Source organism: Oncorhynchus clarkii, chromosome 19 (genome assembly GCF_045791955.1).
Source record: "Oncorhynchus clarkii lewisi isolate Uvic-CL-2024 chromosome 19, UVic_Ocla_1.0, whole genome shotgun sequence".
NCBI classification, from domain to species: Eukaryota; Metazoa; Chordata; class Actinopteri; order Salmoniformes; family Salmonidae; genus Oncorhynchus; species Oncorhynchus clarkii.
This window is the reverse complement of record NC_092165.1, coordinates 51,460,348-51,475,270: the sequence shown is the minus strand read 5'-3', so window position 1 is coordinate 51,475,270 and position 14,923 is coordinate 51,460,348. Positions and strand designations below refer to the sequence as shown.

General features: G+C 42.0%; 1 protein-coding gene across 2 annotated transcripts in view; it reads left to right on the top strand.

Annotated features, from left to right (window-relative positions):
* The first annotated feature begins 295 nt into the window (after positions 1–295).
* The window catches only part of LOC139375358 (kinesin-like protein KIF13B), an 80,571-nt gene continuing 65,943 nt past the window's right edge, over positions 296–14,923 (top strand). The window contains exons 1-3 of one of the 2 annotated variants that reach the window (XM_071117061.1): positions 296–432; positions 1,045–1,407; positions 11,403–11,496. In XM_071117061.1, coding sequence (XP_070973162.1) covers positions 1,338–1,407; positions 11,403–11,496 — 164 coding nt within the window. In that variant the 5' untranslated portion in view covers positions 296–432; positions 1,045–1,337. Of the gene's footprint in view, positions 1,408–11,402; positions 11,497–14,923 lie in introns of both variants that reach the window. The other variant, XM_071117062.1, reaches the window with a different exon arrangement.

Below are 14,923 nucleotides of genomic sequence, written 5' to 3'. Positions count from 1 at the left end.
GGCCAGGGAGTCTGTCGGCCTTTCTTTCTTCAATGTTCTTCAACGTTGCACTTTTAAATATAATGTATTTCACGTAAGATAAACATTTCATTTCTTTCAAGTGACAGATAGCTCATCATTATATGACTGTTTTCGAAGACAAAAATCACGTTTCTTTCTGCAATGTTAATGCAGTGAAACTTTGCTCAAGATTTGCTACCGACCTTCCCCACCGGAAGGGGCGGGCATGAGATTATCCCCTGGTTTCTTTTTGTTATCCTTATGTTGAGAGCTCGCGAACAGAATCGTCGGAATAGACCACGGTGCTGAGACAGAGTTGTTCGGCAAACAGGTGGAAAAATTGGCGACGAGAACGGATACATTAATCTCACACCACACTTCTCCGTTTGGAAGAAGAGTGTATTTTAAAACATGGAACAGTGTCGTTAGCCGGTAGATTGAGCCCTAGCACTTTCTTGTACCTAAATCGCGAAGTTGAGTCCCTCGACCCAGCCCGTTAGCTGTTTGGCTAGCTAGCCAGTTAGCATTGCATTATTAGCTATGTAGGTCGCTAACTAGCACATTTTTGTCAGCCAAGGGGTTCGTTCGCAAAGCAAATATATTTCGTTGTTTGCATATGGGAACTGTCATGGTATTAACTATTCAGTTATTAGGTATGCTTGTTGGGTGTGTCCTTTAATCAATATTTGCTGTCATTCTGTTTGAAGACAGACAATAGTTTTGTCCGAGGGCATGATGTCACACTAGTTTAACCCTGTATCAAAACGAACGATAATTTCGCTTGGTTAGCTCATAGCCAAGGTATCCATGAATATGTCATCTTACGCGTTAGCCGATTAACTATTAATTGACATTGTTTAGCTGAGTTTTAAACGCTAACAGGTGAATGCCAAATGTGTGTCTACATCGCAAAAGCAACCGGCATTAGTGACTTAGTTAGCGGCACCAGCTAACATGTGTGGACTCTTGTCTTGTGTGAAGCTCATCAGAGTTATTGCTTGTTTTCAGCATTTATTGACGTATTTTCTGGATTTTATTTTACAGATTAAACTCCTCGGGACATGCATGATCTGGGGAATAGCTGTTTATTGAAGATTTGCTGAAGGAGAGAGAATTCCCCTCCAAGTAGCAAGCCATTGTGTGATGATGGAAAATGCAATGTATGAGGACGAACCTTTGTAACTAATTTAGCTGGCTGACCAGGCAGTTGGCACCACATATCAAGGATTCTGGATGATTCTTCGACTAGAGTCCATTGGGGATTATTATCTTTTGGAGAGGTCCTGTAATTTATCGCCGAGACAGTCGCATTGTCTGTCCGTCTGACAGTGGACACAATGGGGGAGACCAGTCTCAACGACTCGAATGTGAAGGTCGCAGTACGTGTTCGTCCTATGAACAGGAGAGGTGAGTAGCATTTGCTAGCATATCGCTAAATTGATGACTTAACACTCGGCTCAGTTGTTGTGAGACGGGCCTAAAATCCACGGTACTAAATGGTTTTGGACACCCTGGCCCATAATACACAAACTAGCTGCCTATTCAAACAGTTAATGTGATCTGCCTGAACATGTGTAGTCACCCTTTCATAACATAAGCCGCTATAATAAATGCACGGTGACATGCCTCCAGATAATGAATCTGTGCGCGCGCACCCAAATGATTATTTCAATTATAATTCGGGCTAAGAATGCTGCTCAGGGGAAAGGAATGACATTTTAGCCGTGTGCCTAGTCGAATTTAGCCGTGGGAGAACATATCTGGAAGAACAGGAGTCTATTGAGGCGGAAAATACTGAGTCTAGCTACAATGTAGCGGACCATGTCACGTGTGCCTTTTCACAGAGTGTAGAAATCGGTCACAAGACGGGGAACTCGCTCTCCAACCAAAGCCTCCAACCAAAGCGGTTTCGCATGCAATGAAACAAGCCCAGGGCAGTATCAGTTATATCCTCCACTACTCGTATCCTTGTCCATTTTGATAGTAGCCCACCGTCTACGAATGAATTGGATTCCCACCAAAACAGATCATAGACTGAAGCCTCTTATTTGAAGATAAACTGTAATAGATTGTTAATAACCACATAACTCAGAACATAACATCATTTTCTCTTTCACACTGTTGATGGAACCTTAAGTTTGGTTTATACGTCATTGACATCTCAATGTGTTTTGGCAAGGCATCATATTTCTCTTTCAACCTTGCCCTGTGTGTGTGTCAGTCAGAGCTAGCTGGTCTCTGGCTGTGCTGGACAAAGGCAGGAAGGGAGTCAGTCCTTTCAAACTATTTGCTAGCTTTGCATAACTGACCATGTTCCCATGGTGGTAGAGAAGTTATTGAGAGGCCTTCGAAGAACAGCCTCATCGTCTCCATCCCAGTCACAGCATAGACACGGCTTTTCCATTTCCACACTGATGTCATGCCCATTGTACCACCAACCAAGCCCAGTGCTGTTTCACTTACCGTATGGAAGAAAGCAAAAGTGCCAGTGGAACATTTGCTGGTACTGGAGAGAATCTGGTGAAAGATGAGATACTCATCATTGCATTTTACCTCAGATATTTTTCTTCTATTTCCTTTGAGAAAAAGGAAGATCTCAATGCTATTCCTGAAAGTCATCGAGCAGTCATAACTGGTTATAACATGATTAGCAGGTGTACGAACACATACACTGATTCCGTTACTACCAGTGAACTCTGTGTGGCCTTAATGTAGCCTTTGCTTAGAGCTGACGCTCATACCCATGTGATGATGCCCCTGACACGCGCACACACAAACAAACTAGGGCTGTGACGGTAATGGCATTTTGGATGGCGTTAATGGAATGAATATAACGGTTGTCCCCATTCAAGTTAATGATGGCATAATGGGTAGACTGGCGGCCATTGCGAGGAGGTTGAAGTGGGAAGTGTACCATCAATATGTGCTGGGATTTCTTGATTCAACTCGACTGACATTGCAAAAAATACATTCCATTGCATGAGCCAAATCAGTTAACACCATTTGAAATGGGGCTGGGTGGTATAGCTTATTTTCCGATATATCATTATTGATGCACGAACCCGTTTGGGTTTTTACTTTACCTTCTATAACAGTATTTGAATGTTTAGTTTGTTAAATGTGACACGCCGTGTGTAATGTCAGTTTTATAGTTTACTCCGCTACTTGAGTCATCTCTCTATCTATATATGCCACTTTCCACACAGACCTATCCCCTGCCAGTCAAGGAGCAAATTTGTTGTTCCTCGACCATGAGACATTTGCGTTCAGTCTGCATGGTCAATGCAGCACATGCAACAATTTTGTTGACAAAAATGCTGTTTTCATTTTGCTTCTTAATATAAATCCACTAGCGTTGTATAATTACACTAATAGTTTGTTTCTTACATTTGCAAACTGATAATTTGTTTTAGCAACTTGGGCCTAAATCGAGGTTAGCCGCTAGTACTAATTGCCAGAGGTGTGGACTTGAGTCACGTGACGTGGACCCGAGTCACAAATATGATGACTTGCAACTCGACTTGAGCCCTTTGACTCGAACTGACTTGATATCCTCCCTAAGCCAAAATATTGAAAATTATGCGATTTAAGAAAGTGTGCAGCGCATCAACTCTTCATTTATTGGATTACAGTTTGAATCGGACAGCAGCCAATCCAATTGTGCCAGCTGAGAAAAAGTTGTGCATGGCAGTGCAGAGGAATGTCGGTGGGTGAATTCAGATAGATCCCTTGAAAAGATGATACCCCAAATTATTATTTTTGGATATAAAGGGCTATGCTGTAGTCAACAAAAAATGGATTGCAACTTGCAAAAGATGCGAGAAGAAAATTAGACTGAGGCGCAACAACTTCCAACTTTGTTTGGCATTTGAAACTGCACAAAGAAAGGTAAGTAGTGGCTAATACAGCCGACGACTATATATAATTTGCTTGTGTAACATGTAGGCTAACGTAACATTAAATCAATGAGCCTCCACACAGTCAGTCAGTGTGGGAACGTGATCATTGCACCCAGGATTGAGCTACAACTGGCTAGGCAGTTGGTAGCCTAAATCCTGCCTGATGTTACTGCTGTTCCTAAAACAATTGACATAGCCTACTGTAACCACACATAGAGAGGGTGTATGTGATAAGGTTGGGCGATTGTGTACAAGCCTATTGCGCCCCATAGCGATCCTCGATAGTCGATGTGGGAACGTGATCCCATGGAAATATAATGTTTATTTGGAAAGTAATACATTTATATATTTTTTTAAAGAATTCATGATTTGCATAAATGTAATATACTAACTATTACTCTTATGAAATATATTATATGAAATGGTATTACATTTGGTGAAGAACACATTATGACTTGTTTAGGACTCAACTCAAAGTTTAGGACTTGACACTTACTTGTAAAACAATGACTTGGTCCCACCTCTGCTAATCGCTAGTTAGCTGGCTGGCTAGCTAGCTAATAAATGTACTGAGTCGGAGCAAACGTAACTAGCTATACAGCCTGATAATACCAGGGATGGTGCTACCTAAATCGGAATGTTTGTGCAGCAGTATCTTCTAAATCAAAGAGGAATACGGAAAGCATAAATATGTTGCTAAGAGAGAACTTTAAATGTTAGGCAACACTGACAACTTTGGTTCCTATCCTGTCACAATAACGCTTCCCTTATATTTGAATTCGTTGTCATGTCAAGCAACACTGCATTTTAACTTCGCACTATTAAATTCTAACTATATAGAATTAGAAGAAATTGAGGAAAATACATATTTTTTTTGGGGGGGGGGGGTTTAAGTTGAACTGATTAAAATCATCAAAGCCTGATTATGAGTTGATCATTTTTGTCAGCTCTGTAGTAGAGGTCGACCGATTAATCGGAATGGCCGATTAATTAGGGCCGATTTCAAGTTTTCATAACAATCGGAAATCGGTATTAAAAAAATAAAAATAATAATAATAATAAAATAAATAAAAAACAAATTGTTATACCTTTTATTTAACTAGGCAAGTCAGTTAAGAACACATTATTATTTTCAATGACGGCCTAGGAACGGTGGGTTAACTGCCTTGTTCCAGCAAACAAGAGTAAGGTGCTTCTTTCCTCAAATATATACATGTCAATTTGCATAAATATTGTGATTGGTTGACAGCTGTGAGGATTATCGAATCAGAATCAAATCCTCTGTCCAAACTATTGACTACGACTGTATATTACACTTAGTACTGTACATTCACTGTTAATTAATTCCGATAATTTCTAATCTACAATGTTTTGCATTGGTTACTGTCAATGAATTCAATATTATTCTTCCAGCCTTCCTGTTCTCATTGTCAGAGTGGAATCATTGTTTGCAGAGTGCACAGCCTATGCTACACTAGTGAGAAACACGTTTTGATTAATTTAAATCCATTTTCAAGTTCTGTCAATTTAGTCACTGTCTTTTGTTTGGAGCGCTCCTGTCAATGTTTATTAACGACATGCAGGCATAGAAGTAGTTGCCTATAGGCTACATTGCTTGTGCGCAAATGTAGGCATATAAATGTGCCCATTTGGGGATCTGATAGTAGTTCTGATTGTCTTAACGCAACACCACTAATGACCTATGGAGCATCTTGAAGTAATGTTTTCTTCAAATCAAACTGCAAGCAAGCAAAGTATGTTTTTACATCGATTTGAGAATCACAATAGTTCCTCAATGTATTTGAAAAATCTTTCCAGCTCTCTCCCTTTCGATAACCACTCGGCGTGAAAGGGACAATGTCATGCTCTGATCCAGTGGAAACGTCATAAAATACGATTCTTGTCCGTGCTTGACTTGGACTGATGTGTTTCGGTACTCATTTTGGGTGCTTGTACTGTTTATAGTTAGGTGCATGACCTCCACAATACTTTTGAGCTAATATTCTATAAGAGGAACAGGAGCTCAAGCAGTAGAACATTTTGGGTTGCCTGTACTCCGCTCCGGGTTAGCTCTGCTTCTTATCCTTTGCGCAATTAGCCTACATCTGTGTCTGTCCCGTGTTCATTGGTGCAGGAAACTCTGAGGGCCAAGAATATTTGATACAATGTTGGAAGTTCACTAGCACCAGCTTTAGGCCTGAGCAAGTTAATAGTTGATACAATGTTTCAAGTTAGTTGCAGACAGGCCATGTGCAGCCAGTGTGATTTATAGGATATTTATTTTTATCAGAATATTTTCTACCTGTAGGCTGCAATGTTTTTATTTGTTGGCTATTTTTACCTACTTGATAATGGAAGTTACTTTTTAGGTTTATCATTTAAATTTGGATAGAATTTTTATTAACCACACGACAATGCTTTTGTGATATGAAGACGTTATTATAAATTAAATGAAAATGTGCATATGAAAACCATAACTGGCACGCAGATAGGTAGAAATGGGAAGATAAATTGGCATTCCACATGAAAGGTTGTTGACTCTCTGTGTAGCCTATTACCGGCAACTTCAGGAGAGTAATGGCCGAATCTACGAAAGCCAGCGGGAGAAGAATAGTTGGGTCAGGTTATGTTTTTTTCTCTGGCACCCTCTTGAGGCATCAGACTTTAAGCTTTAAGCATTAGACAAGCTCTATGCATATAGTTCATTTTATTGTTCATTTATTACACTTAAGGTGTCCATAAATGGAAAAATACACTTTCGAGCAGTCGATTGGTCGAAAGAACCAGTATTTTTTTTAGTCGGACAGCCTTATTGTGCTTGAAATGGAATGTGTGTGTGTGTTCCTGTCTATGGTAAAACATTTATGAATTGTCAATATTAGACCCCAGAGGCCAAGAGGAAACAAAGGGTTTTGAAAATAATTTAGTTTTTGAAATATTACTACCATGTGACTAAGAATAGAGTGAGGAATCATTTTCTACATAGTCAAGTACAGATTAAATCTAGGCTACATCATAATATGGTAAAAGTGTGCTAATTTTTAAATTTAATTTACCGTTATTTTACCAGGTAAGTTGACTGAGAACACGTTCTCATTTGCAGCAACAACCTGGGGAATAGTTACAGGGGAGAGGAGGATGAATGAGCCAATTGTAAGCTGGGGATGATTAGGTGATGGTATGAGGGACAGCTTGGGAGTTTAGACAGGACACCGGGGTTAACACCCCTACTCTTACGATAAGTGCCATGGGATCTTTTAAATGAGAAAGCTGAATGTGGAAAGGGATTGGCCCATATTTAGGCTAGCAGTACAGCTGGATAGCCCAATAACCAATGCTGCTATTATTAGGCCTCTAAATGCACCGCTACACTAACTGACAAGGCCTTAGCCAAAATCATTGTGTCATATAGGCCTACAGTGTCCATTAGTAGCCTATGTGACCCTTGTGGCAATTGAACTCGCAAACTTGGTTTTTGCGACAGTCAGCACCATCTTCCAATCAAGTAAGTAGTACTGCGCCATTTGGCTGAGCCTGAGTGGTGCATGTGATAGCTGTTGTCTCCAAGGCCAAGTGGTGAGTCATGGTTTGGCATCAGAGGGCCAGGGTCAAAGTGTGGTTGAGTCAATGTCCCACATCACATGAGGTATTTGTGTGAGGAGGACTAATGGTTTCAGACACTTTGTTCTACTGTTATTGATTGAGTTACAGCTCAACTCTCAAGAGAAAAGGCAACAAGCCAGGGCCTAGGCTACCCAGCACCGGCCACCAATCACTTAACAAAGGTTTCTGCCAAGACTAAATAGCCTCTTATACATAGCATATACAGTGCATTCGGAAGGTATTCAGACCCCTTGACTTTTCCCACATTTTGTTACGTTGCAGCCTTATTCTAAAATGGATTAAATCGTTTTTTCTCATAGTCAATTTACACACAATAATGACAAAGCAAAAATAGGTTTTTAGAAACTTTTGCTAATTTTATAAACTTGGTTAAATCACATTTACATAATTATTCAGACGTTTCACTCACTACTTTGTTGAAGCACCTTTGACAGCGATTACAGCGTTGAGTCTTCTTGGGTATTTGGGGAGTTTCTCCCTATGGGTCTCCCTATGGGTCTCCCAATCATGGCCCGTTGTGATACAGCCTGGAATCTAACCAGGTCCTGTAGTGACGCCTCTAGCACTGAGATGCAGTGCATTAGACCGCTGCGCCACTCGGGAGCAGCAGTGGGTCATGTAATTCATATTAGAATACTAATAATAATATATGGGTAAATCCATTTTTAATTCAATCACTCTTTGATTTGAATGAAACCTTCCATGCATATTTGCCTGTTATAGAAGTGCTCAGAAAGGGTCTTTTTGGACCTGAATGACAAAACATTTGAGATAAAGGTGCTCAATGTTGACCCATTTTGCATACCCCACCATACCATGAAAACATGGTAAAAAATGTTTTTTGTTCTTAGGGTCGTTGTCCTGTTAGAAGGTGAACCTTTCGCCCCATTCTGAGGTCCTGAGGGCCCTGGAGCAGGTTTTCATCAAGGATCTCTCTGTACTTTGCTCCATTGATCTGTCCCTCATACCTGACTAGGCTCCCAGTCAGTGCTGCTGAAAAACATCCATACAGCATGACGCTGCCACCACCATGCTTCACTGTAGAAATGGTGCCAGATTTCCTCCAGATGTGATGCTCGGCATTCAGGCCAAAGAGTTCAGTCTTGGTTTCTTCAGACCAGAGAATCTTGTTTCTCATGGTCTGAGAGTCCTTTAGTTGCCTTTTGGCAAACTCCAAGCGGGCTGTCATGCCTTTTTATTGAGTAGTCACTTCCATCTGGCCACTCTACCATAAAGGCCTGATTAGTGGAGTGCTGCAAACATGGTTGTCCTTCTGGAAGGTTCTCCCACCTCCACAGAGGAACTCTCGGGTTCTTGGTCCTCTCCCTGACCAAGGCCCTTCTCCCCGATTGTTCAGTTTGGCCGGGTGGCCAGCTCTAAGAAGAGTTGTGGTGGTTCCAGACTTCTTTCATTTAAGAATGATGGAGGCCACTGTGTTCATGGGGACCTAAAATGCTGCAGAATTTTTTTGGGTAACCTTCCCCAGATCTGTGCTTCGACACAGTCATGTCTTGGAGCACTACGAACGATTCCTTCGACATCATGGGTTGGTTTTTGCTCTGACATGTATTGTTAACTGTGGGACCTTATATAGACAGCCTTTCCAAATCATGTCCAATCAATAGAATTTACCACAGGTGGACTCCAAGTTGTAGAAACATCTTTAGGATGATCAATGGAAACAGGATGCACCGGAGCTCAATTTAGTGTCTCATAGCAAAGGGTCTGAATACTTATGTAAATAAGGTTTTTCAGTTTTTATTTTTAATACATTTGCAAAAATGTCTAAGAACCTGTTTTCTCGTCATCATTTATGGGGTATTGTGTGTAGATTGGGGGAGGGGAGGGGGGGGGGGTTATTTAATACATTTTCGAATAAGGCTGTAACGTGTAACAGTGCAAAAATAATAATACTAAAATACGAAGGTCAATTCAGTCCGTGTAGCCATTTTATTAGCTATTTGTCAGTCTTATGGCATGGGGATTGAAGCTGTTTAGGAGCCTCTTGGTGTCAGACTTGAGGCAACAGGTGAATGATGTTTTGACCTTTTTGTAAGCTTTTAAATGATCAAACTCAACCTTTTATCTATTCCAGTGATGAAGACATGGATGTCTCATGGTTTGGCGGGGTATGCAAAATAGGGCCTCTTTGAGCACCTTTGTCTCCTGAATGTTTTGACCTCAATTTAATTGATAACAGCCCTGCCCTGCTCCGCGAATCGCAAGTATGAATACCGTGACCGTATCTCATTAAATGCTGCATGGCAAATGCAGACGTTGGATTGACCAGATGCACAATGCACTGCTCTCTCCAGAATGCACTGCTCTCTCCAGAATGCACTGCTCTCTCCAGAATGCACTGCTCTCTCCAGAATGCACTGCTCTCTCCAGAATGCACTGCTCTCTCCAGAATGCACTGCTATCCCGACAATTTGTCCACATTCATTGTTTCATAACTTAAATGTGTTAATTGTTCACGTTTGATATCAGTTCCCCATTACATATGTCACTAGTAGTACATTTACTGTTAATTTCTATAATTTCTAAACTACAAGGTTTGTTAATTTGTTTAGTAATTTATTTTAATGCATTCAATATTGTCATTCCAGTCTTCCTGTTCTCATTGTCAGAGTGGATATGTTGTTTGCAGAGTGCACAGCCTATGCTACACTAGTGAGAAACAAGTTTTGGTTAATCTCATTCCATTTACAAGTTCTGTCAATTTAGTCATTGTCTTTTGTTTGGAGCGCTCCTGTCAATGTTGATTAACGACATGCAGGCATAGAAGTAGGCCTATAAGAAACCTGGCCTGCAGGCAAATGTAGGCATATAAATTGGCCCAGAATATTTTACACAATTTTGCATGTTTGCTAGCTTCTGGCCAGACCCAAGTTAATAGTTGATACAATGTTTCAAGTTTGTTACAGACAGACCACGTGTAGCCAATGTGATATGTAGGATATTTAGTTTAATCAGGATATTTTCTACCTGCAGGCTGCAATGTTTTTATTTGTTGATTTTATGTAGGCTATTTTTACATAGTTGCCAATAGAAGTAACTTTTTGTTTGTATCATTTAGATTTGGATAGAATTTTGATTAACCACATGACAATTATTTTGAGATATGAAGACGTTATTATAAATTAAATTAAAATGTGCATATGAAAACCATAACTGGCACGCAGATAGGTAGAAATGGGTCCATAACTTGGCAGTCCACATGAAAGGTTGCTGACTCCTTATGTAGCCTATTATCTGCAACTTCAGGAGTGTAATGACAGAATCTGGAGCGACCCAATAGTTGGGTCAGGTTACGCTTTTAAAAATGTTGGTTATCTAGATCTCTGGCGCCCTCTTGAGGCATGTTTTTATTTCATTAAACAGTAAGCTTTAAGCATCAGACAAGCTCAGTGCATTTTATTAAAACACTTAGGGTGTGTCTATATGTAAAAATACACGTTTAAAAATAGACCAATAAATTGGGCGAAAGAACAGACTTTTGGTCAATCAATATTTTTTTAAAGTCGGGGACAGACCTAATGGAAAGTTTTGTTTTAAGTCATAGGGGATGCTGTGTGAGATTGAATTCAAATGCCATTCAGAAGACGCTTTTATCCGAAGCGACTTAGTCATGTGTGCATACATTTTTTGCATGAGTGGCCCTGGGAATCGAACCCACAATAATACTGCCATAGCAGTCGCCATGCTCTACCAACTGAGCCATTCAGGTCCACAATGTAATCAGTAAATAGTGAACGGTTTTTCTCCTTTCTAGTCACGTGATGATGTGCCCGCATGATGAAGTACCTACCGTGCAACTGGAGGTTGCTCTGAATGTTTGTACAGTACTCTGAACCTTTTCCCTTCTCTCCTTCACAGAAAAGGACCTGAACACAAAATGTATTGTGGATATGGAAGGCAACCAGACCATCCTGCATCCAGGCGGAGGAAACCTGGGCAAAGGAGACTCCAGGTTTGTGTGTGTGTGCGCACGCCCACTCATGGGACTCAGTTTCAGTTGTTGAGAGTGGGAGTCCAGTGATTTGGAGAGTGTCACATGACTGTTGTTGACAGTCTGTCTGTATCGCCTGCTGAGTGCACAATGATTTGGGTCTGGAAGATGGGTTGAGCAGGTCTATTTGGGAGAGCTTGTCACTCGACGGCCCATTCCTCTCTCTCCCAGTCTGCCTGCTGCTCCTCTCTTCATTCTGCCTGTGTTGGGGCATAACTCTCCTCCAGCTGACTTCTTCTCTGTTTCTCAGCCCTTCCGTTGCCCCGACAACGTGGGGGGAGGTCACACGGGCCAATACCAGGCGACCACGGAACCCCCTTTTACTTTTGGAGAAGCTAGGGAGTGAGGGACATAACAAAAAAGGGGAAGAGAGAGTGAAAGAAGCACACGTTTGCTTTAGCATCTGCCGGCCATAAAGATCCTCTACTGGCTTTTATGGGGTTAAACAAGGGATGCGCTATCATTTCTCTCTTTCTCTGCCTTTTCTTTCTGTCTCTTTCTTTCCATCTGGGAGACAATGGGGTGGGGATGACGAACAGGTTTCACACTTGGAGAAAGACTGAGCTGGCTGCTCCCCATCACACTCCAGACACTTAAACGGCTGAGCTGGGTTCATGTTGTAGGACCTGCTGCTGAGACTCATCCTGGGATGGAGAGATGAATGCTAAAGAGAGGCCCTCCTCACTCACTCCTATAGAGCCTCTACTGACTCTCATGGCACCAGATGCCTTCCTATGGCCCCAGTTCACACGACTGTCTGCAGTATACACAGTTCAGTGTTGTGCCCAGTTTCTTTGGTTTATTTAGGACAGAGGCACCTCTCCCTCTCCCATAGGCTTTCATTGCCATAGGGCCCCAGATGCCTCCTATGGCCAAAGTTCACATGACTGCAGTATGAGTGGATCTGTGTCTGTGGAGGGGAGTCCCACTCCCCATGAGCTCCAGGAGCAGACAGCGCTTCCACTGGAGTTCTCTCTCAGGCGACGCCCAACCCAATCGGTATCCCTCCACACCCCTGTCCTTTTTCCTGCTCCCAGCATGTGGAGGGTGGGACGCTGTTGCCTGTCTAACTGACCTCTCTCCATTGTGACGAGTGGAACATTGAACTTGCAATGTTTTGTCTCTGCTCCTGTGTCTTAAAGTTAATGGCCAATAAAATGTTTTCTCTCCTGTAGCAATAGTTACAAACATGGGGATAGCCCTCTCTGTTAATCAATCAAATGTATAAAACCCTTTTTACACCATCAGATGTCACAAAGTGCTTATACACAAACCCAGCCTAAAACCCCAAACGGCAAGCAATGCAGATGTAGAAGCACGGTGGCTATGAAAAACTCCCTAGAAAGACATGAACCTAGGAATAAACTTAGAGAAACCAGGCTCTGACGGGTGGCCAGTCGTCTTCTGGCTGTGCTGGATGGAGATTATAAGAGTACATGGCCATTAAGGCCAGACTGTTCTTCAAGATGTTCATAGATGACCAGCAGGGTGAAATAATAATCACGGTGGTTGTAGAGGGAGCAACAGGTCAGCACCTCGGGAGTAAATGTCAGTTGGCTTTTCATAGCCGAGCATTCAGAGGTCGAGACAGCAGGGGCATCTGGGACAAGGTAGCATGTTCGGTGAACAGGCCAGGGTTCCGTAGCCGCAGGCAGAACAGTTGAAACTGGAGCAGCTTCTGTGTTGCCTGATCTGGTGTATTGTGATTCATGAGTGGAAAATGATCATGTCAGATAGGGCCTGTCTAATGAATGGTCAATAGGCCTACAGTACACTGTCTATTGTTGATACCCTGGCTGAGGCAGGGTGGGCCTACAGCTGCCTCACTCATATCCTTCCTGCTGCCATTAGAGTTTGCATAGTGACGAAAGGCTTTATTTGCATAAGTGTTGGAATCCAGTGTTGACTTGTTCAGTTAGACTTGGGCTCAAACTCTCAACATGTAATTTCATATATGTGGTATATGGCCAATATACCAGGGCTAAGGTCTGTTCGTAGGCACGACGCAACGCGGCATGGATACATCCCTTAGCCGAGGGTAACCTTTTAATAGGGTTGATGTCATATATTGTGGGCCAAGCCTTAAAGGCCCAGTCCACTGACCTGACCGCTCACCGCTGACCTCTGCTTGTTATTCAGAGTAGTATTGTGATCAGACACCCATGGCAGGGTGTTTGTCAGGCATAATCACCCATTAGAATGCATGTGCTCTAGTGAAGCAGTGCGATTTCTATTTACAGGGATGCAAATACCGTAATTTCCGGACTATAAACTGCTACTTTATTCCCACGCTTTGAACCTCGCGGTTTATACAATGACGCAGCTAATTTATGGATTTTTCCCGCTTTCACAAGATTCATGCCGCCAAAAAACTGAGCACCGTCACATAACGTGACGTAAATCGAGCGCGCTCAAACCCATCATTCTGATTACGGTAGTAATTTGTCACCCTCATCATGGCAAAGACAAAGAGAAATGCATATGATGCAGCTTTCAAGTTGAAGGCGATCGATCAGGCTGTTGGAAAAGGAAATAGAGCTGCTGCACGGGAGCTTGGTCTTAATGAGTCGATGATAAGACGTTGGAAACGGCAGCGTGAGGAACTGACTGCAAAAAGACAACAAACCTTTCAGAGGGAAGAAAAGCAGATGGCCCAAAGTATTTGCAGCCACTCGACATCAGTGTAAATCGTGCATTTAAGGTGGCGCTCCTTGTTCAGTGGGAGGCTTGGATGACAAGTGGGGAGAAATCCTTCACTAAAATGGGCCGCATGCGAAGAGCAACTTATGGTCAAGTCTGCCAGTGGGTCCTGACAGCGTGGAGCATTGTCAAAAAATCCACTATCATCAACGGGTTTCAAAAGGCTGGACTGCTGCGTGTTGAAGAGGGCAGCATGAACTCAGCGGGGAATTTGCCTCCGGATGAAAGTTAATTTGTTTCAATGTACCGGTAGGCACCTGCGGCTTATAGACATGTGCGGCTTATTTATGTACAAAATACATATTTTTTTAATAATTCAGTGGGTGCGGTTTATATTCAGGTGCGCTTAATAGTCCAGAAATTACGGTAGGTCTTTTTTTGTGTGATATTCTCAGTTTTGATCGCAAAATAGGTCATCCAAGTTAATCGTGTAGATAGCCGCATCCCCTAACCAGCCATTAGGCTACTAGCTTCTTCTTTTCATGTGTTCTTTCTGCTCATCTCCATCAGTTAATAAATGTTATTTAGCCCTGATGGTGAGCTGGATACTTCAAAGTAGTTATTGGGGGTCTGTACTGTACTTTACTATTAATATTTTTTTACAACTTTTACTTCACTACATTCCTAAAGAAAATAATGTACTTTTTACTCCATATATTTTCCCTGACACCCAAAAGTACTCATTACA